At 44.7% G+C, this 26,982-nt stretch overlaps 2 protein-coding genes across 2 annotated transcripts in view; one reads left to right on the top strand and one right to left on the bottom strand.

Moving 5' to 3' along the window:
* Positions 1–2,551, top strand: part of LOC111825941 (non-lysosomal glucosylceramidase-like) — a 4,496-nt gene extending 1,945 nt beyond the window's left edge. The window contains 4 exon segments of the mRNA XM_023753586.1: positions 18–180; positions 376–548; positions 1,068–2,177; positions 2,180–2,551. Coding sequence (XP_023609354.1) covers positions 18–180; positions 376–548; positions 1,068–2,177; positions 2,180–2,262 — 1,529 coding nt within the window. The 3' untranslated portion in view covers positions 2,263–2,551.
* Positions 1–26,982, bottom strand: part of LOC102421810 (transformation/transcription domain-associated protein) — a 116,575-nt gene that overhangs the window by 7,140 nt on the left and 82,453 nt on the right. The window contains 11 exon segments of the mRNA XM_023752710.1: positions 3,608–3,825; positions 4,738–4,963; positions 7,921–8,182; positions 8,907–9,052; positions 10,515–10,605; positions 13,522–13,686; positions 14,913–15,114; positions 19,549–19,649; positions 20,840–21,105; positions 21,733–21,928; positions 23,964–24,155. Coding sequence (XP_023608478.1) covers positions 3,608–3,825; positions 4,738–4,963; positions 7,921–8,182; positions 8,907–9,052; positions 10,515–10,605; positions 13,522–13,686; positions 14,913–15,114; positions 19,549–19,649; positions 20,840–21,105; positions 21,733–21,928; positions 23,964–24,155 — 2,065 coding nt within the window.

Here is a 26,982-nt window from a genome sequence, read left to right on the forward strand (position 1 = left end):
TAGGGTGTGACCTGGAGCCCATGTTCTTACCCCTCCCCTTTCTTCTCACCCCAGGCGATACACAAGGTTCTTTGGCTCAGATGGTGATGCAGCACCCGCCCTTAGTCACTATGCACTGTGCCAATACGCAGACTGGGAAGAGAGGATCTCAGCTTGGCAGAGCCCAGTATTGGATGACAGGTGTCAATGGGGCCATCTCTTCCCTTCCTCCCAGGCACTCACACTCCAATTGGGGCTCCTTAATTCACTCTCCACCCACCAAAGTCAGCAGAGTAGAGCTGGGATTCACTTGGTGCCCCCACTCAACTGAACCCCAGAGTCCTTCCTTTCCTGGGAGGTCCACACTTATTAGACCACTCCCTCCTGACTCCCCAGGTCCCTGCCTGCCTGGTACAAATCTGCGCTCTTCAATGAACTCTACTTCCTGGCTGATGGAGGCACAGTATGGCTGGAAGTTCCTGAGGACTCCCTACCAGAGGAGCTGGGAGGGAACATGTGTCAGCTCCGCCCCCTCCTCACGGAGTATGGTCGATTTGGCTACCTTGAAGGTACGAGCTGCTGGTGGCCATAGTATGGCAGGCCGTATCTGTGAGGCCAGTTAGTGCCCTACCACCAGGCAGGACGGTGAGTGTTGCCTGCCCAGGTCATTGGTTGGGATGAGGGGTAACTGGCAGGTATAGAGTGTGACAGTGCCCCACCCCCAACTCCAGAGGACAAGCTAGGTAGGGAGGGGAATACGAAGAGGAATTCTGGCAACAGTGTGTATCCCTCCTTCCTCCAGGCCAGGAATATCGCATGTACAACACATATGATGTCCACTTCTACGCTTCCTTCGCCCTCATCATGCTATGGCCCAAACTCGAGCTCAGCCTGCAGTATGACATGGGTGAGGGTCTCTTTTGTGCCTCTTCTGCCCCCTTAGCTTCTCCTGACCCCTGAACCTTTGTGGTCCCTCACATTGTCTTTTCCCCCCATCATAACCTATACCCTATTTACTGGTTTCCTTCTGGGGTCACACACAGCTCTACACCACCCCAAGGAGTATGGTCGATTTGGCTACCTTGAAGGCCAGGAATATCGCATGTACAACACATATGATGTCCACTTCTACGCTTCCTTCGCCCTCATCATGCTATGGCCCAAACTCGAGCTCAGCCTGCAGTATGACATGGCTCTGGCCACACTTGGGGAAGACCTGACATGGCGACGGTACCTGATGAGTGGGGTAATGGCACCTGTGAAAAGGAGGAATGTCATCCCCCATGATATTGGGGACCCAGATGACGAGCCATGGCTCCGGGTCAATGCGTATGTGATCCATGATACTGCTGACTGGAAAGACCTGAATTTGAAGTTTGTGCTGCAGGTTTATCGGGACTATTACCTGACAGGGGACCAGGGCTTCCTGAGGGACATGTGGCCTGTGTGTCTGGCCGTGATGGAGTCTGAAATGAAGTTTGACAAGGACCAAGATGGACTCATTGAAAATGGAGGCTATGCTGACCAGACCTATGACGCTTGGGTCACCACAGGCCCCAGTGCTTATTGTGGAGGACTGTGGCTGGCAGCTGTGGCTATGATGGTCCAGATGGCTGCTCTGTGTGGGACACAGGACATTCAAGATAAGTTTTCTTCCATCCTTAGCCGGGGCCAGCAAGCCTATGAGAGACTGCTATGGAATGGCCGCTATTACAACTATGATTGCAGCTCTCGGCCTCAGTCCTGTAGCATCATGTCTGACTAGTGTGCTGGCCAGTGGTTCCTGAGGGCTAGTGGCCTAGGAGAAGGAGAAACTGAGGTATTTCCTACCCAACACGTGGTTCGTGCTCTCCAAACTATCTTTGAATTCAATGTCCAGGCCTTTGCAGGAGGGACCATGGGGGCTGTGAATGGGATGCAGCCCCAGGGTGTCCCTGATAGATCCAGTGTCCAGTCTGATGAAGTCTGGGTGGGCGTGGTCTATGGGCTGGCAGCCACCATGATCCAGGAGGGCCTGACTTCCGAGGGCTTCCAGACAGCTGAAGGCTGCTACCGTACTGTGTGGGAGCGCCTGGGCCTGGGCTTCCAGACCCCGGCGGCATACTGCCAAAAGCGAGTGTTCCGCTCTCTGGCCTACATGCGGCCACTGAGCATCTGGGCCATGCAGCTGGCCCTGCAGCAGCAGCATAAAAAGGCTGAGCTCCAAACATCCAGGGCACAGGACTAAGCACAGGGTCTAAACTCGGACCAAAGGAAGTCATGGCAAACCCAAGTCCAGAGTGAGCCCCCTGAACTATGGGAGGGAGGCACTAACATAAATCCCACATGGCATTTGCTCTTCCCTAGCCCCCGTCTTCTGCAACCCTGAGCCACTAGGACAATCATGCTCCCCTCCCCTTCTCCCCACCAACTCACACCAGTAAAGGGGTCGAGGGTAACCCAGGCATCAGAATCACTTATTTATTTCCTCATCCCATCCCCTCACTGCATGAAATGTTCAAGGTCAATTGATTCCCCCAGGTCCATTCATGGGGTGATAGACATACATGGGTACAAATAAAAGACCCAGAAAGATAAAAAAAAAAAAAAAAAAAAGAGCACGGACCTGGGTTGCAGGTTTGATCCCCAGCCCTGGTCGCAGCACTTGCAGGAAGCAACCAATCGATGTGTCTCTCTAACACTGATGTCTCTCTCTCTCTCTGATCCTCTTTCTTCCTCCCTGCAACTGTCTCTCTAAAAATCAATGGAAAAAAATATCCTCAGGTGAAGATTTAAAAAAAGAAGTTTGTATCTTTGGAAAAAGAGCAATCTATTACCCACAGCCGGGATCAACACTACGATCACATGACACGGTGTAAACATGCACACAGCTCTCCACGGACTTGTTTCTCAATCTACTTCTTATTTGGGCTATAATACATTTAAAGGTAAGAAATTTTAGGTCAAATTGGGTTAGATCACACCGTAGCTATCAGAAGAAAGTTCCATATACTATGTACTGCGATGGGCTCCTAGCCTTGGATTTAATACTAAAATGACTTGACAATGGCTTTCTTCTCTGGGTGGGATGGTAGGTGTCTCGTCTGTTCCCATTACTGACAGAAACAGGTCACTCGTGAGCCACCCAGGACACCTCAGTTATGGAAAGACCTCACTCAGATGCTGCCACCTGACCAAGATCCCTGCCACCCGACTTCCCGAGTCTTGTGTTTCACTCGCTGAAGGCAAGCTCGGGCCGTGCCCACGTCCTGCAGCGAGTGGCCCAGGAGTTCAGAGGCCTCGCTTCACAACCAAGTATGCTGGTAACAGACCCATAACAAGCCCTCCACTCAGCCCAGGTTTCACCAGAGCATGGGGGCTCCTGGGGCGTCAAGGTGGCAGGGGGCACAGACCTAGCACCTCCATTCGCAAATACTTGTCAGAGCACCCACCTTGCAGTGAGGAGCCTAAAGGCTGGGGTGGGGGCTTCTCCAGGGCAGGGGTCCTGTCGAGGGACTGGCTCCTCCTTGCAAGGCCTGCCCTCTTGGCGTAGCTCAGTGCTTCTCAGTGCTGACACACGGCGCACGGGAAAGCCCTGACAGGCTGGCTACAGCGCACTGCTAGGGAGCCCCAAGTGCGGCCCTCCTACCTGTGAAAAATAAGTGCCTCTTTGTGGTTTCCTTTCTCTTCTCTAAGCAGGGGTTCAGCAGGCGAAGCAGCTGCAGCACGCGCTCCTCCCTCCGCGACTCTGTCAGGCAGGCGTCGTTCATGACCAGGTACGGGTAGATCTTGCCGTTGTGCCCGCGGATGTACAGCCTCCTGGCTGCGGTGTTGTGCTTCTGCACAATTTCCACCCTGGGCATAAACCTACCGGAACACACAAACGCTCTCAGTCTCAATTTCCAATCCTTTCCTTAGAAAAGTAAAGGGAGCTTTCCAAAAGCACTGGTAGAACTGTCATGGGAATTAAGACGCGTAGTTACCACATTTGTTCACTCACACCCCACCCTTGTTCTGACAAGGTGTAAATAGTGCAATTATATCAAAAACCAGGGAGAAACCACGGCAGAGGGAAAACAAAAAGCAGGAGGATGAAGCTGGAGCTTCAAAAGAATCAAACCAGGGGTCCGACTCCAGGAGCTAGCTGTGGGTCGCTGCTCTGGCCCTGAGCACCACAGCGGCACAGGGAGGGCCCAGCTCCGGCCTCTGGGGGAGGGACAGCCCTGCCTGGCACACGCAGGTGCCCCGAGGAGCAAGCGAGGGACTGACACACTCCTGCCCTCACCTCCTCACCCTGGGCCTCGGCCCCGATACAGGTCAGAGAGGAGGGCGCTGGCCAGGCCCCAGGCAGGTCTGGGGGAAGGAAGACTGAATTCTGACGGTGGAAAAGCAGAGCTCTGTGTCTGAGTTAGAAATAACAGGAAGCACCTGACTATTTGTTAAGGGAGCCTCTCCACAGAACTCTTTACATTTCAAATGAGATGCAACACACTCCACTGCATTCCACTGCATCTGGTGCTGTCTGAACACTGGGCTGTAAGTGTGAACAAAGACACGGGAACTTTATTTCGTCAAGTTCTATGGGGAGTCGGAAAAGCTTCTTTGGAAGCAAATACAAACTTGACTCAAACAAGACACTGAAGCCATCAGTCAGACCCTTTCAGGGCTGGTCACTGAAATCCTGGGACAGTCTTGTTTTCTGAGCGCGGCACCAGGCCTGCCTGCAGGCCTCTGCGGGCAGGGGATGTGCCATGATCGAGCCAGGCCCCGCTCACTCACCGAGCGATCTTGATATAATAGTGCGTCGGCTTTGGCATCAGGAACTCCCCTGGGATTTCCACTTCAGCTGTCTGCGCGGAGAAATTGCTCAAAAACCGACACTTTTCTTCTATGAGGAAGAATTTTGGAAGTTGCTTGGTTTTGGCCTCCAGAATTTTGATCCACTTTTTCAATTTAGAAATGAGGTTATGAAGCTTCATGGATCCTGGAACACTGAAGTCAAAATCTTCAAGATAAAACACGAATAAGCATTTCAGTCATCGGGCTCTTCCAATTCATCCCCAAGCCACTGCTCTGCGCCTCCCAGCTGGGAACAGTCTGCATCAAGCCCCAGAAGCCCTCTTGCTCTTTCTCGTGGAAATTGGGGCCTGAGACAGAGCGAAGCCCTTGGTGTGGCCGGCTCTCCAGTGCCACACGGACCTCACCCCAATCATGACCTGTCCTCTTCAGGAAGGATGGGGGGACCCCCGGGGACCCCTGCATAAACGTCTCAGCATGGAGCCCCCCCATCACCACTAAAAGGTGCCGGAAGCCTGCCTGCCACCACTAGAGGTCACCTCAGGCCTGTGTGAACGCGAACACAGCACCAGGCGGCCCGAAGGAGACAATAACCAGGAGGAGAACGAGTTATACATCAGTTCCTCAGAAGGAATGAAGGCAAGAAATCAAAATGACAGAAATGCAAAACATGCACTTTTCACTTAAGCAAAAACACTCTGGTTCTCAGAGTTTATTAAGACTTAATAATAAGAGGTCAATTAGCCCTAACCGGTTTGGCTCAGTGGATAGAGCGTCAGCCTGAAGACTGAAGGGTCCCAGGTTCGATTCCGGTCAAGGGCATGTATCTTGGTTGTGGGCACATCCCCAGTAGGGGGTGTGCAGGAAGCAGCTGATCAATGTTTCTCTCTCATCAATGTTTCTAACTCTCTATCCCTCTCCCTTCCTCTCTGTAAAAAACCAATAAAATATATATTAAAAAAAAAGAGAGACATCAATTCATGGACAGTGGTGGAGGGGGTTCTCGACACCCTAACCTGCCAGAGCCCAAAGGTCAGGAAAGCCAACGGTTTCTGCTGGAAACGGGTCCGTGAGAGCCACGGGGAGGCACTGTCGCGCTGACAAGGACCGATGGATCCTGAGGCCAAACGAGGCGGCCCGTGACGGCAGAGGCACCTTCACACACAAGCTGGAGGCAGCGAGGGTGCCAAGTCTCTCCAAGCCTCTCCCAAACACTCTCCTCTGCCCAGTTAGGTCATGTGGGGTGAGCCGGGCTGCCCTTCACTCTGGGGGAATGTGATGGGCTGTTTCTAACTTTCTCCCACCGCCTTACAGGCGAACACAGCGCTGGAACAGAGACGGTCTTCCCCGGCGCAATGAGCAGAGCGACCGGAGGCCTCTGTGCCAGGGCCTGAAACTCACTGCAGTTAAGGTGGCTCAGAGCCTGACAGCCTCCTTTAAGTTCTTCTCTCCCCCTACCCCCCAAATCCAGAAGACTTGTCCCACTTCACATCTTTATTTCAGACTGCAATTGATTTAATAATCTGGAATTTTAAGATGAAGACATACTGAATATCACCTCTTTTAAGTAAAATAGGACAGCTTCCATGAACTCGAACCTGAAACCCTTCCTTTCCTAGAGAAGGATGGCAGACCACACGTCACACGGACTTTACAGAGAAAATCTGAGGATGGGAGCCCTTCAGTGTAAAAGCTCTGAGAGGGCAGGACTCTTATTTTTCGGAGAGCACTTTCCTCCAGGGGTGGTTCTTCAGAGGAAGCTCTCAGCCGTATGCCCAGCTCACACCTCGAGAGCGGGACGCCAGCCCAGGGCGCCCGGAGTGATGATGGGACAACACACGCTGGGCTTCCCATGGGCCTCAGGTCAGTCCTGCCTACAGCTGCACAGTGTCCTTTGCAATTAGTGGGGCAAATAGTTCCTCTTATATATATCACTGCAACCTACTTTACAGAGATACATGTTTTAACTATGCTCTCTGAGATATAAATCTTTTAAAAAGATACTTAAATATATAAAAAATGTGAACCATTTATTCTATGGTTTAACATGTCAATTAAGAAAGAATTTCTTGTTGTTTGTTAATCCTCACCCAGGGATATTTTTTCCATTGATTTTTAGAGAGAGTGGAAGGGAGGAGAGGAGAGAGAGAAAAAAAAAACATCAATGTGGGAAAGACACATTGATTGGTTGCCTCCCGCACGTGCTCCGACTGGGGCCAGGGATCAAACCTTCAGTCCAGGTATGTGCCCTTGACTGGGAATCAAACCCACAACCCTTCAGTGCACGGCCAACACTCTAACCACTGAGCAACACTGGCAGGACAAGAAAGAATGCCTTAAAGATGGTTACAAAAGCAATAATTAAGCTGAAATGTTTCTTTTGGCTTTGGGAAATTTTACCAGGCAAGTCTTGTTTTCGTGTAATAATCACTCATGGGTTGACACTCAGGACTTATAAGCCTGCAGAAGTTCCTCAGGCTCAAGTCTGGGACTGGTGCTCCTGGGGGGAGAGCCCACCCCAGACAAGTGGGAAGGAGGCAGAGCAGACTGGGAACGAATGCTCTGAGATCCAGGGGACGCATACCTGCACGTGCTGAGGGACGAGGACCCCAATCTGACAGATGGAGACAGGCTAAGGGACATTGGACATTTACCTCAGATCATGCAGAACATGGTGGAGCCAGAACTCATGCTCCCACAGGTCTGGGAAAATGCATGAATCTGAACCTGAACAACCTCCCTATCACTGTCCACCAGAATGCCTACCAGTGTGAACTTTACTTGTCACCCTGAGCCTTGCACCTTTGAGTCTCACTGTTGAGTTTTCCCATAAAGACCAAGTGGAGGGAGGGATCAAGGAGCAGGAGAAGGGTCTGCCTGAAACCATCCTACTTCTAACCCCAGAGGTGGAGCCTGGTGCTCTGGCTCCAAACCACAACCCTTCACTGGAAAGAAGGACATGCAGTTGCAGGCTGGTGAGCCTTAAGCTTTCTTGTGATGAGTCTAAACATTATAACCAGCTCGCCCAGTACAGTGACAAGACAATTAATGAAAAATGAACAAATAAAAATAAAATGAATGAATGCAATCATCTTCTATGCTAAAGCCCAAGGAAAGACAGTGCGTGGAACGTTCCCAGTGCAGGAAGAACAGAGTGAGACTCACCGGTGGTGAACTGGCCCTTCAGCTTCTGGAAGACAGGGTCCTGCGCAGTGGCCTGTGCCCGCCTGGCTAGGGACTCGGAGGCCGCGCTGGAGAACATGGTGGAGACGTTGGAGACGTTCTCCAGGCCCACCCCGAACGTGCTCACCAGCTTCTTGACGAAGTTCAGAGTGTGGGGGGTGATTTTGGCATCGGACACCGCTCCGCTTTTCTCAAATGCGACAGAGTAGCATTTTGCCAGGCCCTGTTGGAGCTGCCTGAGAACCTAGTGGAAAGAGACCAAACACCATTCACAAAAGAGAGCTCTTGATTCGAGCAGCTACCCCACCACCTCCAGGGCGATTTCTGTGGCACAGTCGGTGTAAAATCATGTGAGCTCCACACAGTGAGCTGTGTTTCTAACAATGCGGAGTGTCCTGAACATTTTAAAGAAACAAAACAAAAAACACTTTTTGAGTCATGTCCATCCCCTTCAGTTGATTAACCACGGGAAAACCTCATCCGGATGCTGTGTCACTGCTGCACGTCTGTGTGTGCACACAAAAGAACACTGTGATAACAGCTAGAAAAATACCTGGACAGTAAAGGCTGATTATCTTATCATCAGTACACAAACACCACTGAGGGGTGGCCCGCTGCTGAGAAGGTCACTGAAGAACCACCTTCTGCCTCTGGGGATTACTGCGGTCAGTTACCTACACCACCGTGCCTGCTCGCACCGGCCACTTGCTGCCTGGCAATTCATGGCATTTAAGTGACTGGGCTCATATGAATAAGCAAAGTAAGCACTGTGAGGGCAGAAGGTTTTCTCAATTTCACCCTCATTTGAAATCTCCCACTTCAAATAGTTAAGGCCACACTAGTGCGCAGACATTAACTCTTTGCCAACTCTATCATTCAACTCAACAACAAACATGACCAGGCAGCTAACTGACCATCAAGTGGCCACAAAAGCATGTGGAACGACATTCAAGATCACATCCACGTACCTCTTCGTGCCAGTTTTCTCGGAACCAGACCATCTGATCGACGATGCCTTCCAGGGAAGACAGAAGGGTTGGGTGCAGTTCCCGCTGCATGTGCATGATTCGGCTGCAGCGCCACATGGGTGCTGTTGCTCTTATGGGCCCTGGATCTGATGCAGAATGGGACTGGTTACCCACTGAACTTGGCTGCTGCTGTCCAGAATCTGAGAGCAACACACACAACGCCAATGTCAGCGCAAAACTGACCGATGCTAGAGCTTGGTGCTCTAGAGGACCCACCGGCCAAAGGAACACTGGTTCCTGCCGATGCTGACACACGAGACGTTTCCCCAGGACTATGTGGGAGGATACCTGGTTCTCAGGAGAGGTGCTCTGAGGGACTCGGCACAGAAAATGTGACTGTCTACAACCTGGCCTCAACTGGCTCAGCAGAGCGCATCCATGCTGGTAAGAAAGCAAACGTGGCAGCATGCTGGCTGGGGAGTCTGTGAGGCCGCACAAGTGTGCACTGTCCTCCCTCTTTTAACTTGACTCTAAGTATAAACATTTTTGTTTACAATACATGCCTCGTACTGTAGCTCAAGAGTAGTTAACAAGCAAGTCTACATTCTTCACCTGGGAAAGCCAAACCACACATAAAGTGGTATTTTTGAAAAATATCATCACTTGCTATATGAGAACTGTTATTAAAACCCACGAGCCCCATTTACCTAAGCTTCAGCTCACTTAGAATAAAAACATCTTAATTTTCAAATGATCAACACATGAATCTACCGAGGTGGGCCCAGGAGGTCAGGGCAGAAGTGTGCTGTGCAACCTCCCACCCACCCAGCTCGCTGGCAGGCGATGCTGCTGAGAAAGACTCTGGTCTCGCAGCATGCAAGTCTGGGTAGTAAAAATATTCTGAAGCAAATGATCCTTTAATTGTTTAAAAGCAGCATGCTTAGTGGGCAACTGGAACCATCAAATAAGTTATTTCTTTATATACAGCGACTACTCAATATAGATTTAAAACCTTATAGTAACTAACATTTATACTGCTTACCAGGATGTAGTTATACTAATTAGGTAAGTTACTTGTAATTATCTATAGCTAAAAATTTCATATATGATTTCTACTTAACACTCCGGTGTGGGGTGAATTTCCCGCCAAAATATAAGATGGCTCTGTCTTTTGGTTTTGTTCCATCCACCAAAAGGGTGGATTACAAACAAATATTTGGTAATACGCAGTTACAATCGGCCCGAGTTTACACGTTTCCCGCACTCCACCGCAAATCTATATGAACCGAGTTAAAGACGGCTCCCGCGGAGTACGCGCAATTCACGCGAGCCGACTTAACTCGTTTCCCCCACTCCAAGTGTTAAGGATCAAATCACTCAGGTAAATGGACACCCAATTACATTATGGTAAAGAAGAACCATAAATTTCACTCAAGAGGATCAGGCTCTGGTTCTGGTCCCAAAATATTCTCTCTCTCACTGGCTAAAGAATGGCCCACGTGCTAGGAAGTCTGCTGTGGGGCAGGCGTGTCCACAGCCGAATGGATGGGAATGCCCCGTGGAACAAGCCCTCCACAGCCTGGCCAGCTGGCCCCGCCCGAGACATACCACTCTTGTAGCGTTCCCGCTGCTCTATTTTCAGAGTCAGGTACAGGGTCCGGATGGGAAAGTAGACTGCCTGGGGATACACGCGTCCGACCTGCTCAGAGACAAGGAGTAATGAAGAACACTGCTCACTGTTCTTCTGGATGAAGACACTTTGTATCAAAATAACTGATATAAATCAAAAACGGGTGGCTGGTCTACATTTGGACCAAGGAAGCAAATACTGACTAATAGATGAGGCCAGATTAAACAGCAGGTAAAACATCCAGTTTAGCTTTAAAGACCCAGGAAAGATCAACACGGTGCATGCATTTCAGCAGTTCTGCATGGGGACCATTAATGACACAGAAACCATACTTTCACTTGATTCAGTAAGTCTCAGGAAGGCAAAATGCATAAGTCCCTGAAACTCATTCAGGCAACCAAAGGAAAACACCAAAAGACACCAACCAATCAGCCTTCTATTTGGCACAGTTCACGGGAAGTGTGAAATGATTCTAGCTGACAATTAGGCTTATCAGTGAATAACTTTACTCTGCGTAACTGTAGCAAGGAGGAGATTTAAAGTTTTCTATTTACAGTTAGAAAAACCAGTTTTATCAAATTGGGGTTACAGGGCTCCTTCAAAGAGCTGAGTAGATATTATCTCACTCTACCACAGCCACGGGGTGGTTCGGCTAATGTACATTAAGAGATGTTCCACGAATGATAATACACATAGACCGAATCTACATCCTGAGAGATAAACCCCAAGCAAAATGCCAGTTTCCAGAAACACAGCTACCTCCTCTCAAGGAAAAAATAAGACCATTTCTGGGTAAAAAACAGATGATGCACCACATGTAAAAAGCCAAGTAAACTGACAAAATGATGAGTGGCGTGTTCCTAAGTGCTTGGTGACGATGCTCCTCATTCATGAAAAGTTACACGACTATCCTATATAATAAAAGCCTAATATGCTAAGTGTCCGGTCAACCAGTCAGCCTTTCAACCAATCAAAGCATAATATGCTAATGATATGCTAAGGCCACTCAACTGCTCGCTATGATGTGCACTGACCACCAGGGGGCAGATGCTCTGACCAGTAGGTTAGCTTGCTGCTGGGGTCTGGCTGATCAGGACTGAGCAAGAAGGGCCGGACACGCCCTGGAGCCCTCCCTCGGTCCCTCCCCTGCTGGCCAACCTCCTGCGTCTCTCCCCAGCCCTGATCATGCTCCAGTGGGTTCCCTCGGCCTGGCCTGCACCTCTCAATATCCGGGACCCCTTGAGGGATGTCGGAGAGCCGGTTTTGGCCCAATCCTGCAGGCCAGGCCGAGGGACCTCACTAGTGCACAAATTCGTGCACTAGGCCTCTAGTAATTTTATAAAAGGAAGCACAAAGGTACTATATTCCAGACTGAGGTATTAAGTTTCTACTGTTTGGGTCCTTCCCCTAATGTTTTCTCAGGATAGGAACATTCTGGAATCATTCTTAAATAATGGTAATGAAAGCCATCTGCCCGATGCCCTGTCACCAACCTCAGTGCACCCAACTTTAATTCTCTAACAGCCACAGCCAAACAACTCTACCAAGGGCAACAACCTCCACATGCATGGGAGAGTTTTACTCTGAAGGGAAGCTCTGAAGACCTCCTGGCACAGACAGGAAATCGGTTATAAAATAGCAATCAGACACACATTTCACTGTGACCAGCTCTCAGAGTACTCACTAGTAATCTTACATTTTAAGAGAATCGTTATTCACAGTGGAGCCTTAGTTCTTGAATTTAATTTGTTTCTGAAAGCTATTTGAGAAGCAATTTGTTCGAAAACAGAATCATTTTTTCCCATTAGAAATAATATAAATTAATTTGTTCCAGAGCCCCAAATGATTCCCTACTTTAACCTTTCTTATATACAGTACATATCTAATGTACTGTTTCATCTATAAACAAACACTTCTTTTCTTAGATTTATAGAACTACTCCTATTACCCTTAAATCACTTTTGGCACTCATGACAGGAGTGTCTTTCAGAAAGTCAGCATGTAGCATCTTCGCTTTTTCACATATCATTGCCTGTGACATGCTGTCACATGCTAACTACTTTTCGTTTATCCAAATCAACCAGTTTTTCTACCTCTTCAATTGCCTGTGATCATTTAGCAACAGTAGCACTTCTGATGGCCTATATATGTTTTAAAATTGTGCTAATCATCCATTTCTAACAACAAAAGCAATACATATACATATATATACATACACACACACACACACACACACACACACACACATATGTAGCATAACTTCCTGGGATGTTTAGCGGTAAATTGACTCGCATTCCCTCCTTTGCTTGTGGCCTGAGAGATACTTTTTGTCATGCTGAGGTATCAGCAAGAAAGGGTTGTTAGGTCGAGAACTGAAGTTGCGTTCAATAACCAAGACACTTATTCTGTGAACAACTTGGTCAAGAACTGAATTGTTCGAGATGGGAGATATTCAAGAACCAAGGTTTGATTGTATTTGCATCTTTTTTTTTTTTTTTTTTTAAATATATTTTTTATTGATTTTTTACAGAGAGGAAGGGAGAGAGATAGAGAGTTAGAAACATTCTTCAATCACATTTAATTATGTTTTATTTAAAGTGATAGCTAGATGTGTATATGTTCCCTTCTCTTTGACTTGCCCTTGACCGGAATCGAACCCGGGACCTTTCAATCCGCAGGCCGACGCTCCATCCACTGAGCCAAACCGGTTTTGGCTGTATTTGCATCTTACGTGGCAACATGTTCAAGCAAAGAAATTACCACCTTAATAAAGCAATGCTATAGCAGATTATTTCATTTCAACCTTGATATATTCTTCAATCACATTTAATTATGTTTTATTTAAAGTGATAGCTAGATGTGTATATGTTCCCTTCTCTTTGACTTATTTCCCATGCTTTGAGCATGCACATTTTCTTTCTGGAAAAAAAAAAAAGTGAAACAAAGACAATTTTTTTGTGAACAAAGACACCTTGTTATTCTGACCTGGCTGATGAGGTTCAAAAGCAGCTTTCCTTCTGAGCCCACCAGGCAGGTGAGCAGCTGCGGGATCCAGGCCAGCCACTGGATGGGTGGCACACCAATGCAGTACTTGTCGACGGCATCTGCCAAAGTGTTTTTATCATCATCGAAACTTAAAAGCCACAGCACCTAGGGTAGAAGGAAAAATTCTAGAGTCGAATAAAAATTCTGAGGCCTTTAAAGTGACTTTTTCCAGCATTAAAATACCATATAGAGTCGTTTTACTGGAAACACCAAAGGGCCAACAATATTGCTAAACTTACCAGATAAATAAAACCAAAACCTAAAATACAGTTTTAGGTTTAGAGTCAGCTTTAATGCCAATTATTAACTGATCCAATCAACTAGCTGGCGGTGGCCAGTGACCCTGAGGTGGACGGTGAGGGCCCGCCCCCCTGCTAATTCACACCCATGATCGCACCAATACAAACTGGACTTTTGCTAAAAATCTCAGAGGAACACCACCCTAGCATCAGGTAGGCCACAGGCTGGCAGCCCCGTGTCCAAGGATGTCTGAAACAATGACATCTAGAAATAAGCAAATTTGGAGTCAGATATTTGAGTGGTTTCTTTGCCTCATGGAGTTAGTTTGTTTCTATAGTTGGCCGGAACTACTATGTGCTGCTGTACATTCCACATTTTGGCATTACCTCAAGGAATTCTAAAAAAATCCACACCTTTAACAAACAAAACAGGAAAGAAAAATAACTTATTCTTAAGTTTTCTGCAAGAATTAATTCTGGGCTATATTTATATGTTTTGTGGCAGGGGTGAGGGACAAGAGGGAGCAACACTGAAGGACTCTCAAGCTGATGCCCATCACTGGGCACATGTCAAACTGCCAATCCTGTGCCCAGCGCTATGCTGAGGCAACGAAGGATGAGAATGCCAGCAACCAGGACCTCACCCTGTAGTGTGCGCAGAAACCATGGGACTCACCATGACCTGCGACTAGAGCTGACAGGCTCTATGAACATGTGCACTGTCCCTGCAGGCAAGAGCAGAATCTAACAGGTATCTAGCAGGTAAGGTCTCCTTGCAGACCCCTCATTAGTCGGAAGGAACCTCTGTCTAGTGTGAAATCCCACAGTGAACACTGGACTTGAGACCTAAGACCCAGACTCCAGGCTTGGTTTTGCTGCTTAAATGTCCTGGGATCCCGAGTATGTCCAGGCCTCAGTTTTCTCAGCTTTAAAACTGAAATAGGAAAGGTACTTTGAAGAGTGACAAAAATGGAGAGTTAAGGCATGAAATAAGCCTCTCACCCAACATGAATTCGGAAGTAGCTGAATTGTCATCCAAACTTGAAGGCTACCAGATTGATCTCTGGTCAGAGCTAATTCTTTTGGCCTCACCTTGGCTAAGTATTTCCTTGATTTGCTCTCGTTCTGATGCCGGCATGCATGCAGGTAACAGGTAATGGCAGACACTCCGAGATGCAGCTGCCGCTCCTTCACGAAGATGTTCTCCAGGTAATCGCCCCACATGGCCCAAGCCTTCACCAGCACATCATGCATCTGCACAGCTGCAGAAAAGGCTTTGTTTGCTTCCTCAGACCTGTGAGGACACAAATCAAAACATTAATTTGGTTTTCTTTCCAGGTGAACGTCACATAAAAAAAATCAACCATTTAAAAGTGAACGATTCAGTGGCATTTAGTACAGGTACGCACTTTGGACATACAGGTCATGCAGCTACCACCTCTATGTATGTAGTGCCAAAACGTTTCATCATCCCAAAATAAAACCCCAGCCATTAAGCAACCTCTGGGGACCACCAATCTGCCTACTGTCTCTATATAGATTTACCAATTTTTCATATTTCATGTTAAGGGAATCACACATTATGTGTCTGGCCTTTCACTTAGCATAGAGTGAAGCATGTATGAGTACTTTATTCCGTTTTATGACTAAATACTATTCCACTACCTGTATATGCCACATTTTGTTTACCCATTCATTTGAGGTGTTTTAACATTCTAGCTACTTTAATAGTGCTGCTGTGAACATTCGTGAATAAGTACCTATAGGAGAACTCATTTTCAATTATTTTGGGTAATATACCAAGGAGTGGAACTGCTCCTATGTTTAATCCTATGTTTAATTTTTTGAGGAACTGCCAAAGTGTTTTCCATAGTGGCTGCACCATGTTAGTATCAAACCAACAATGTACAAGACATCAAAGAGAACTACGCATCCATATCCCTTACTAATACAAATGCAAACATCCTCAGCAAAATATTAGCAAACCAAATCCAACAGCATATTTAAAGATTATGCACAGTGACCAAGTGGGATTTACCAGCAATGCAAGGAGTGATTCAATATACAAAAATCAATCCATATACTACACCACATTAACAGAATGAAGGAGAAACACATTGTCTCAGTTGATGAAGAAAAAGCATTTGACAAAATGCAACACCTTTTCATGATAAAAATGTTCAACAAACTAGTAATAGAAGGAAACTACGTTAATAACATGAAGGTCATATATGAGAAACTCACAGCTAATAACATACTCAATGCTGGACAATACAAAGTTTTCCTCTGAGAACTAGAACAAGACAAGGATGTCCATTTTCACCACTTCTACTTCAACTTAGTGCTGGAATTCTTAGCCAGAGCAAACAGGCATGCAGATTGGCAAGGAAAATGCTAACTATCTCTATTTGAAGATTACATGATCTTATATGCAGGAAAACCTAAAGAAGTCACAAAAGAACTATTACAGCAAAGTTGAAAAATACAAGATCAATATTTAAAATCCAGTTGTATTTCTATACCTTAGCAATGGACAATCTGAAAATAAAATTAAGAAAGCATTTTATACCATCAAAAGGAATAAAATATTTAAGAATAAAATTAACATAAGAAATGTAGGACTTGTACATTGAAAACTATAAAATATTGTTAAACGAAACTAAAGATGACCTAAGTAAATGAATCCTGTGTTCATGGATTGGAGATTTAATACTATTACCATAGCAATACTGCCCCCCCTAAAATTAATCTACAGATTCAGTGCAATCCCTGTCATAGTTTCAACTGCCTCTTTTTGCAGAAATAAATAACCTAAAATTAATATGGAAATGTAAGGGACCTCAAAAAAACAAAACAATCTTGGAAAATAGCAAACTAAGAGAATGCTTCCCAACTTCAAAACTTACTACAAAGCAGCAGCAATCAAGGCAGCGTGGTCCTAGTGTAAGGGTGAAATACACACCAATGGAACAGAACTGTGTCCAGAAATAAAGCTATACATTTCTGATTAACTGATTCAAAGTTAACATTCAATAGGGGGAAAGAACAGTCTTCTCAACAAATGGTGCTGGTAACAACACGATATACACATGCAAAAGAATGAATTTTGGACAACTACCCTCATGCAATATTAAAAAATTAACTCAAAATGGATTAAAGAGAGAAATGTAGGAGCTAAACTTATAAGACTCATAGGAGTAAATGCACATGACCATGACCTTGGGTTAGGCAATGGTATCTTAGATATGAAACCAAAAGTACAGGCAACAACAACAACAAAAATTTGATAAATTGGACTCAACAAAATGATAAACTTTGTGCATTAAAGACACTATCAAAAAAATAAAAAGATCGCTTATACAATATGAGAAAATATAATGTATTTGAAGGAAACATATCCAGACATGTAATAATTAGAACTCGACAATGAGTCAAATACACAAAAAATGGGCAAAGTAACTGAATAAATATTTGTATAGAAAAGATATATAAATGATATAGAAGCACCTAAAAGATGCTAAACATCCTTAGTCATTAGAAAAATGCAAAGCAACCATAATGAGATTCCACTTTATACTCACTGGGATAGTCATAATCAGAAAAATGGAAAATAACAAGTGCTGGCAAGGAGGTGGACAAACTGGAAACACAGACTATGCTGGTGGGAATGAAAATGGAGCACCTACTGTAGACAACTGGCAGTTTCTCAAAAAGATAAAGAAGTACTGCCCTGGCCAGTGATTCTCAGTGGTTAGAGTGTTGGCCCATGTACCAAAGGATTGTGGGTTCGATTCCCAGTCAAGGGCATGTACCTGGGTTGCAGGTTCGATCCGCCACCCTGGTCGGGGTTCGTGCAGGAAGCAACCACTCGATGTGTCTCTCTCACATTGATGTTTCTCTTTCTGCCCCTCTCCCTTCTACTCTCTCTAAAACTCAATGGGAAAAAAATATCTCCAGGTGAGGATTAACCAAAAAAAACATAAAGAAATACCACGTAACCCATCAACTCCACTCCTGAGTATATACCCAAGAAAACTTGAAACATGCTCATACAAAATCTGTTACATGAATGCTCACAGCAGCATTATTCATAATAGCTGAAAAGTGGAAACAACCCAAATGTCAATTGTTGTATGAATAAATAAAATGTAGGAATATACAATGAAATAGTATTCAGCCATGAAAAGGAACAAAGCACTGATACATGCTATAACATGACTGAACCTAAAAAACATGTGAAAAAGCCAGATTCAAAAAGCCAGATTCTATTTATATGAACTGTCGACAACAGGCAAATCATAGAGACAGAAAGTAGATTAGTGGCTGTCAGAGGACAAAGGAAGAGACTGCTAACAGGTATGGGGTTTCATGTGAATTTAAAACAGATTTTAATAGGATAAAACCCTTTTATCTTGACAAAATCGTTTTTATTTAAAAACTAGAGGCCCGGTGCATGAAATTTGTCCACTGGGGGGTGGGGGGTCCCTCAGCCCAGCCTGTACCCTCTTGCATTCCAGGAGCCCTCGGGGGATGTCCAATTGCCAGGTTAGGCCCATTCCCTGGGAGCAGGCCTAAGCTGGCAGTCGGGCATCCTTAGCGCTGCCGTGGAGGCAGGAGAGGCTCCCGCCACTGCCGCTGTGCTCCCCAGCTGGGAGTTCAGGTCAAGGCCCTGTGGGAATGCACTGACCACCAGGGGGCAGCTCCTGTGTTGAGCGACTGCCCCCTGGTGGTCAGTGCACGTCATAGCAACCGGTCATTCCGCTGTTCAGTCAATTTGCATATTAGCCTTTTATTATATAGAATAAGCTTAATGCAACCCCTATAACTGAAAACATGAAAGGTGGGTCTTATAGCTCTTTATATAGCAACAGGTAGCATCTTGTAATTATACATAATTTATATATTTTATAAAATTTCACCTGATATTCATTTCTCTAAAACAGGGTTTAGCTACCTTTTCCTGTAATGGACCAGTAAGAAAACGGGTTAGGCTTTGCAGGCCATATAATTTCTGTCACAACTCAACTCTGTGGCTATATTGTGAACAGCCATAGACACGTCAGTGGTGTGGGTGTGCTCCAATATGTCATTTACAAATCCAGACACTGGCTGGATTTGGCCTGTAGGCCATAGATGACTGACCACTGCTCTAAAATAAGAAGCATCTCCATAAAAGAGATCAACTCTGTGCCCCAATGGCATGCTGAGAAAATGGAGAAATGAATCCATGTTATCAGCCGTTCTGTTTTCAAGCAACTCCTTTTTAAAAAGCTTTTAAAGTACACATCAAACTGGCTTATCAATCAGCTGGAAGTTACTCTCTCTGCAGAGGTATAACACCTGAAACATCACACCTGACAACTATCACCAAATCATACCAATTTCAAGCTTGACATTCACATCGGCTAAGAAGCATCTCCATAAAAGAGATCAACTCTGTGCCCCAATGGCATGCTGAGAAAATGGAGAAATGAATCCATGTTATCAGCCGTTCTGTTTTCAAGCAACTCCTTTTTAAAAAGCTTTTAAAGTACACATCAAACTGGCTTATCAATCAGCTGGAAGTTACTCTCTCTGCAGAGGTATAACACCTGAAACATCACACCTGACAACTATCACCAAATCATACCAATTTCAAGCTTGACATTCACATCGGCTTCAAGTAATAAATAACCATTTAAAAGTTGTTGACTTTTACTCTTACTTTCCTCCTATGTAACATACATACTTGTTAATCTGAGCCAAGAACATTCCCTTCAGTGCATAAAATTCAGCTGTCATCTCTTTTGTGAAGTATTTTAAGTTTGTAGATTCTATAACTTCAAGTCCCTGTTTTAAGAAAAACGTAGAAAAAAGTCCTTGAAATTTTTATACAATATAACAAATTCATTAAAATATTAATCTAACTAATATATCCTAAAGGTCATTGACAAATGTACTTTAAATTGACAACAGATTTGCCTACGAGGAATATCTATTGACAAGTAGTATTTAAACTGAATCACTAAATGCTAATTCAAGTTCTAGACACTTTAAGGGTATTATTTTATACTAGAGATCCAGTGCATGGATTTGTGCATTGGTGGGGTCCCTCACCTGGCCTGTGCCCTCATGCAATCCAGGACCCCTTGGGAGATGTCAGAGAGCTGGTTTCTGCCTGATCCCCGCAGACCAGGCTGAGGGACCCCACCGGTACACGAATCTGTGCACCGGGCTTCTAATATGCATATAAGATCTTTGGTTAATCTCTTCCGGCCCTCCCCCTTCCCCCTTCTCCCTGAGATTCATCAGTCTGTTCCATCTTTCCATGCCTGTGGTTTCCACTCCTGCATTGAGCATCTGCCCCCTGGTGGTCAGTGCATGTCATAGCTTACTGGACAGTCAGTCGGTTGGTGAGTCGGCCGGTTGCTTAGGCTTTTATACATATAGATGTCTAAACAGTTTATTGATTTTATTAATATTCCTCTGAATATAGCCAATATCTACGTTACAATATCCTACTTCTGCAGTCTAATTTTTTTCCTTAAATACATTAACCAAGTATATGATAGAACAGAGATGATAAAATGTAATTCCAGTGGTGCCCTGGCCAGTGTGGCTCAGTTGGTTGGATCATTGTCCTGTACACCAAAAGGTAGCAGGTTTGATTCCCAGTCAGGGAACATTCCCAGGTTGCAGGCGCAGGTTTTTGATCCCCAGTTGGGGCGCATACCTGAGTCAACATTCAATGTTTCACTCTCACTTCAATGTTTCTCTCTCTCTCTCCTCTCCCACTCTCCCTAAAATCAATAAAAGCATGCCTCAGGTGAGAATTAAAACATATATATGTATTCACTCAAGTGCTTTCCTTTCCTTTTCTTGTTCAGGAAGATCTGCTTCCCTACTAAGGCTGTATTTGTTGAAAGTTCTAACACTCCTTCCCTATTGTCTGAACCAGGAGTTCCATGTGGACACTCCTACCCTTCTTTACTGGACCTGCTGGGCACAGGGGCAGGCACCAGGCACTGATGGCACTCTACCTGCATACACTCGTTTTTCCCCATGACTCCGGCCAGTTGGAGGTAGCATTTGACTTGCTGTCGGATCTTCTGGAAGCAATCCACGATAGGAACAGTTGGAATAGTATGAATACGACTTAATATATCCAGAGCTACATTGACCAGTCCTTGTTTCCGGGCAATCTTTCCATACTGGATGATTGCTGAAGCTGAGGCATGAACTCCAAGCATAGCATTATTGGAACTTGGATCATGCTGAGAACTATTTTCATACGCAGTTACAATAGCTAGAGAGCAAAGAAATGAGTTATTAGTCCGTGCCAAACATTTTCAAAGTGTCCCACAATAAGGCTTAAGTAAAAAATGAAAACAAACACACATGGCTTATGAAGATGGGAAGCTCCGTAATAAATTCTTGTTACTTTTCCTTGTGTTTTATATCAAAAGGAAGATATAAAAAGCACTAACTATTGAGTGTTACCATCTTGGCTAACTAAATCATGAAGGCTGCTCTAAACAAACGTCTGGCAGGTTTAGTGTATGAGCAGAGGGGACCAGAAAACTGGAGAAGGCTACACACAGCCACCTAAGAGCAGTTCTTCGTGGGAGGTGAGGGGTGGTGTTCAAAACAAAGAGCCACAACCCAGAGCTCCGATCACACTGGCCTGAGCCCCTGATGCAAGAAGCAGTGTCAAGCAGCACTTCTGTTCTAGCTAGAAAAAATTTAACAGGTAGAAAAATCCTTCCCATCTTTCACCACCTTCACCTTTGTCTCACCATACCACCACCATCTCCCATACCCACCAAAAATCAGAAAATCTGGTAAAAGAAATAAAAAACCAAGACATGAAACCAGAACAGTGGGGTGTCTGGAAAATTACATGATGAATGCATGCCGGACCAGGTAGGTTTACCCTGGTAATGATGCTGCCGCCACATGAAGACGCTGCTCCAGTGGGACAAGTCGTCGGACACAATGGGCAGCCTGTTCCTCCAGGTCTTTACCACCGTCTTCATGTCGTGCAGGCTGTTGTTCCTTCCCAGGTTGGTCGGCTGTAAACCTGCATTTATTTGCGCAGCTTCCTGAAGTTCAATGATTTGCTGGGCGGCCTGAATGAAACCAACGTAAGAGATTCTACAGTAAGCGTTGTATCAAAGATCACATGAGAAAATAAACCAGAGTCAATCAGGAATCAGACTGATTGTAAAGATCTCACAAATCTATTATGAAAGAAAGCACTCTAACTTCTACAGACACCTTAGATTGCACATTTAACTCATTTTTCACCTCCAACACTGCTCTCCTGATCCCAATTTTAAAATCTCAGCTCTGTGGCCACTGCGAGACAGGAGATGGGCAGAAGAATGGTGTAGATACCAAAGTTGCTAACAGATAACCCCCAAAACAATTCTCTTTTCCAACTATGGTTGGCTCTTTCTCTGCCAATGTCTAAGGAAAGAACAGCCTAGTCCCTCACGCTTGCCTTCCATCAACATTTAAAAACCCACAGCCGTATTAAGCATTTTAAAACATGGTTCTGATTATCTCTTTGGGCTGGTACAGACATTTTCAATCACGTGTCTTATTAGTCTGTATAGTTTACTACTTTTTAAACCTTAGATGTGTTGCTAGCTCCAAACTTCTGGTGCCATCTCCTTACTGAGAGAGCCCTGGCCACAATTTTGAGTCTATCCAAATTCTACCCATTAAGTTCCACCTTCCCCTCCCACAGGAATTTAAAAAATAAAAATTAATAAAATAAAAAGAAGCACTTCTCGCCCTGGCCGGTGTAGCTTGGTTGGTTGGAGTGTCATCCCATGTACCAGAAGGTCACGGGTTTGATTCCTGGTCTGGGCACATACCTAAGTTGCAGGTTTGATCTGGGGTAAATATAGGAGGTAATTGATCGATGTGGCTATATAAGTTGTGGTACATTTACACAATGGAATACTATGCCGCTATAAAAAAGCTCTTACCCTTTGAGACAGCATGGATGGATCTGGAGAGTATTATGCTAAGCCAAATATGTCAGTTGGAGAGAGACAAATATCACATGACCCATTTATATGTGGAATCTAATGAAATAAACTGACAAAAAAAATAGGCCCCCCCCCAAAAAAATAGGGCCAGAGGAATGGATGCATGTAACAGAATAACAGATCTCAGGTGGGGATGAGGAGGACGAGATTAACCAAAGAATATATATGCATAACCATGGACACAGACAATAGTATGGGGAAGACCTGGTGTGGGGTGGGGTGGAGGAGGGCAAAAAGGGAGAAAATGGGAGACATCTGTAATACTGACAATTTAAAAAAAAACGCACAAAAACATTTGAGACCCATTATGAAGGAAAACACAGCAAGTCCTGATACTGAGGAGGACCGAAGGGAATGAAGGAGATACTCTGAAGTTCTAAGCCTGGATACATGAATTAACCAGGTAACTCTTTTTTGGTTAACTACTGAAAGTATTTTTGTCAAAATTCATCTTTCCTACACTACAATTTGACAATCATTATTAAAATTAAAAAATTAATACAAAAAGCAAATAAACAAACCAAAAAAATATATCCTCCGCCTGGCTGGTGTGGCTCTGTGTTTGAGCATCAACCTACAAAGCAGGAGGTCACGGTTCAATTCCCCGTCAGGGCGCATGCCCTGGTTGCATGCTTGATCCCTTGTAGGGGGTGTGCAGGAGGCAGGCGATCAATGATTCTCTCTCATCATTGTCTCTTCTATCTCTCTCTCCCTACTTCTCTAAAATCAATTTAAATATATATCTATATAAAAGTTTCAGAGAATGATAGACCTTTCGAACTGAACAGTGGCATCACACTGATGGTGGTATAGTGGGCACTAAATAAAATTCGTAAAGCAAAAATGCAAATCATCAAAATCACTCCTGAGGATATCTTCTGTCACTTAAATCCCTTGGAAGTTCCAAAAATGAGAAGCAACATTTTAGTCTACATTTTCACTCTGCCTTCCTTCCACTGAGGATGAGTTTAAGTGGGAAAGGACACGACAAGTAGAAGGAGTTTCCTCTCTGCCATCCAGTTCAGTTTACAGATCTACGCCTGGACAAGCTGTTCTCTGCTATGAGGGCCCATGAGGCTGCTCACATTAATGTACCATAACCCACCTGGAGAAGAGGCGTGTGCACATGGGACACCACATGAGGCAAGCGCCGCCACTCACGGATGGCCAAGCTGCTGGCCATTTCCACCAGGCGTTCGATGAAGCTGAGCTGTTGCTCCTCAGGATGGCAGATAGCCAAGTATCCGCGGTACATGTTGACCTTCCAAGCCATCTCCTTGGGACAACTTACTTCTACCTGGTAATAAAGAACATTACATAGGAAGCTATGGGTATTCTTCCTCTCAGCAGAAAGAGTCAAAAAGGAAAGTCAATGTATTTTTGTAGTCAAAGCAATAAGCAGAAATTAAGCTATAAACAGACATTTCTTTTATTTAGAGAAGTCATACATTTCAACTACTTTTTCTGGATACTCTCCTTTTCCAAATACCAGTCCGTGGCCAATCTCTCCAGCTACAAAAATATGCCACTGGCTCCTTGTTTTAAGGTATCAGTGGTGCCAAAAAGGGCAAACTGATCACCACTGCTACTACAGATGAGATTAGCCACCATCACTTGGCTACAAAGTTACCCAGTGAAGTCCAAAGTATTAAACACATGTTCATCTCCACTCTGACAAATAACAGTGAAATTACGAACTTTTCCTAATTCAACTCTTACTCCGGGAAGTTAATCTGTAACCCTAACCCTTGCTCCCGCACACATAGCTACAGCTGGGTAAAAGATCCTCGTGTGTCCCTAAAAGCCCATGTGCTTGCTTACCACCTTTGAGAGAAAGCATTAGAACTCATCACATGTTATCAATCTCATATAGAGCATTTAAATGATAAAAAATTAAAGTCTCAAAAATAATCTCTGTATATAAGAAGATAAAAGGCTATCTCTGCTGAAGGAATTGCATAGGACTTGCTGTAACAAGATCAAGAAACATTCATTGTTAAGCACCTTTAGGAAGTAACAATAAAAATTATACACATTTTAGTGCCTTAATGCTTTTTGCCCAAATGATGTAATAATAATGCCGTCCTGTATTTTATACCTTGGCTTGTTTTGACTTCTTACTCTTTCAAAAATCATTCACCTTCTTGCGCTGGCCAATGGTTCTCAGTGGTTAGAGTATCAGCCCACACACCAAAGGGTTACAGGTTCAATTCCAGGTCAAGGGCACATAACTGGGTTGCAGGTTAGATCCCCAGCCACAGTTGGGGCATGTGCAGGAGGCAACCAATCAATGTGAGACACATTGCCGTTTCTTTCTCTCTCTCTCTTGCGCTCGAGCTCTCTCTCTCTCCCTCCCCCCTCTCACTCTTTAAAAAAATCAATGGAAAAAAATATCCTCGGGTGAGGATTAACAAAAAAATTCAAATTCACATTCTTGACCCCTCAGATCTCAACAACCCAGTGATGAAGAAATTCAGGAAGGCAAACTTGTGAACACATCTGCTTCTGACATGATCATCTAAAATTATACCAATCTCACATATTCTGGACTTAAACACTAATTAACAGGCATTTTTCTTTTTTCTTTTTTTTGGGCAATTACAACACCTATCCTCTGTAACACTAATAGCAAAGGCATCTCTTTTAATTTCTCACCACTGAAAAAAATTAACCCATCGATTAAATCACACCAAGAAATGGACTACTGCAAGAAGTCCTATAATCGGAATGCACAGGAATAAAAAAGTAAGTTGTGTTTTTCCTTTTAAATATTGGCAAATAAGTAAATATTTAGTCCTTTAAAGACCATTTTAAATTAATTTACTAAAAATCACTCAGAATGTTTGTATACTTTGAGCTTTTTTCTAATCAGCAAATGCCTTACAATTTTGGGAAAATAATCAAGATTTTTTTCTTGAAAAAGAAATTCATTTGTCAGACCTATTGGCAGTATGACACTGCACATATCCAGCTAAGTGAAACCTTGAAAAGATTTTATTTTTTGTTTTCTGATTAATCCTTACCCAAGGAGATTTTTTCCATTGAGTTTTACAGAGAGTGGAAGGGAGAGGGAGAGACAGAGAGAGAAACATTGATGTGAGAGAGACACATCGATTGGTTGCCTCACGCACTCAGATTGAGCCTGCAACCTTGACCAGAATCGAACCTGGGACCCTTCAGGCCGAGGGCCAACGCTCTAACCACTGAGCCAAGTGACTGGTTATTTCTCAGAGTAATACAAGCTCCCTGCATCAGATGAGTGATTTCCCAGATCCCAACCTGAAAGTCAAGACTTGGGCTCTATAACCACAATATGTTTAACAGTTTGTGACTATTTCAGTTCTTCCATCTTTTGCATTTTGTTAAAGGAACGTTAGTCATGAAGTAAGTGCTGTAGCCTCAATAAAGTTTAAAATGTTAGGTTCATCATTTCAAAGAAAGGGGCCTACGATCTCAATGTGTTTTTGCGGCTTCCACGTTAAGAATAAAGAAAATTGCTGGCATGAATGTAAGAAAACCCAGTGAGTAAAGGGGTAGGCGAGAACAGGATGACACCATTTCCTTCCCCTAAGCTCCATTACATGAACACCACACAGAAAGACCAAAAGCTGGCAGGGACAGGGGCTGAGGGAGCATACGATGGACGGGCACAGAGGCAGGGAAAAATAAAGAGCAATGAGAATGGCTGCATCCGAAGACAATAATAAGGCAGTAACAATATGTTGTGGGGTCAGATGGTACACAGGCTACACTGTCCAATCACTTTTGATGCCCAGTGGGAGAAAGGGAACTGTACTCGTGTGCCACCCTCTCATCATGCACCCAATCCCTCTGGATGGAGTTTAATTTTTGTAATGTGGAGCTCAACCAAGGTAATAAATCAACTTCACTTACACTATACCACCATCACTTCCACAATACAAAATGTGCTTTGAATAGGAGACCGGTTCATTCTCCAAACTTTTACTGACAGCCAAGCCCTGGAGTTGTAGGAGTCCCCTTTGCTGTACTCAGTTCTATAGCTGTGCTTCGGCCCATCAGCTCCACCAGTAAAACTGACTCTGTTCTTCCAGATTTCTCCAGGTACTATGCATTTACACTTAGAATCCAAGGCCTCCACAACT

The sequence above is a fragment of the Myotis lucifugus genome, unplaced genomic scaffold (assembly GCF_000147115.1).
Source record: "Myotis lucifugus unplaced genomic scaffold, Myoluc2.0 scaffold_1, whole genome shotgun sequence".
NCBI classification, from domain to species: Eukaryota; Metazoa; Chordata; class Mammalia; order Chiroptera; family Vespertilionidae; genus Myotis; species Myotis lucifugus.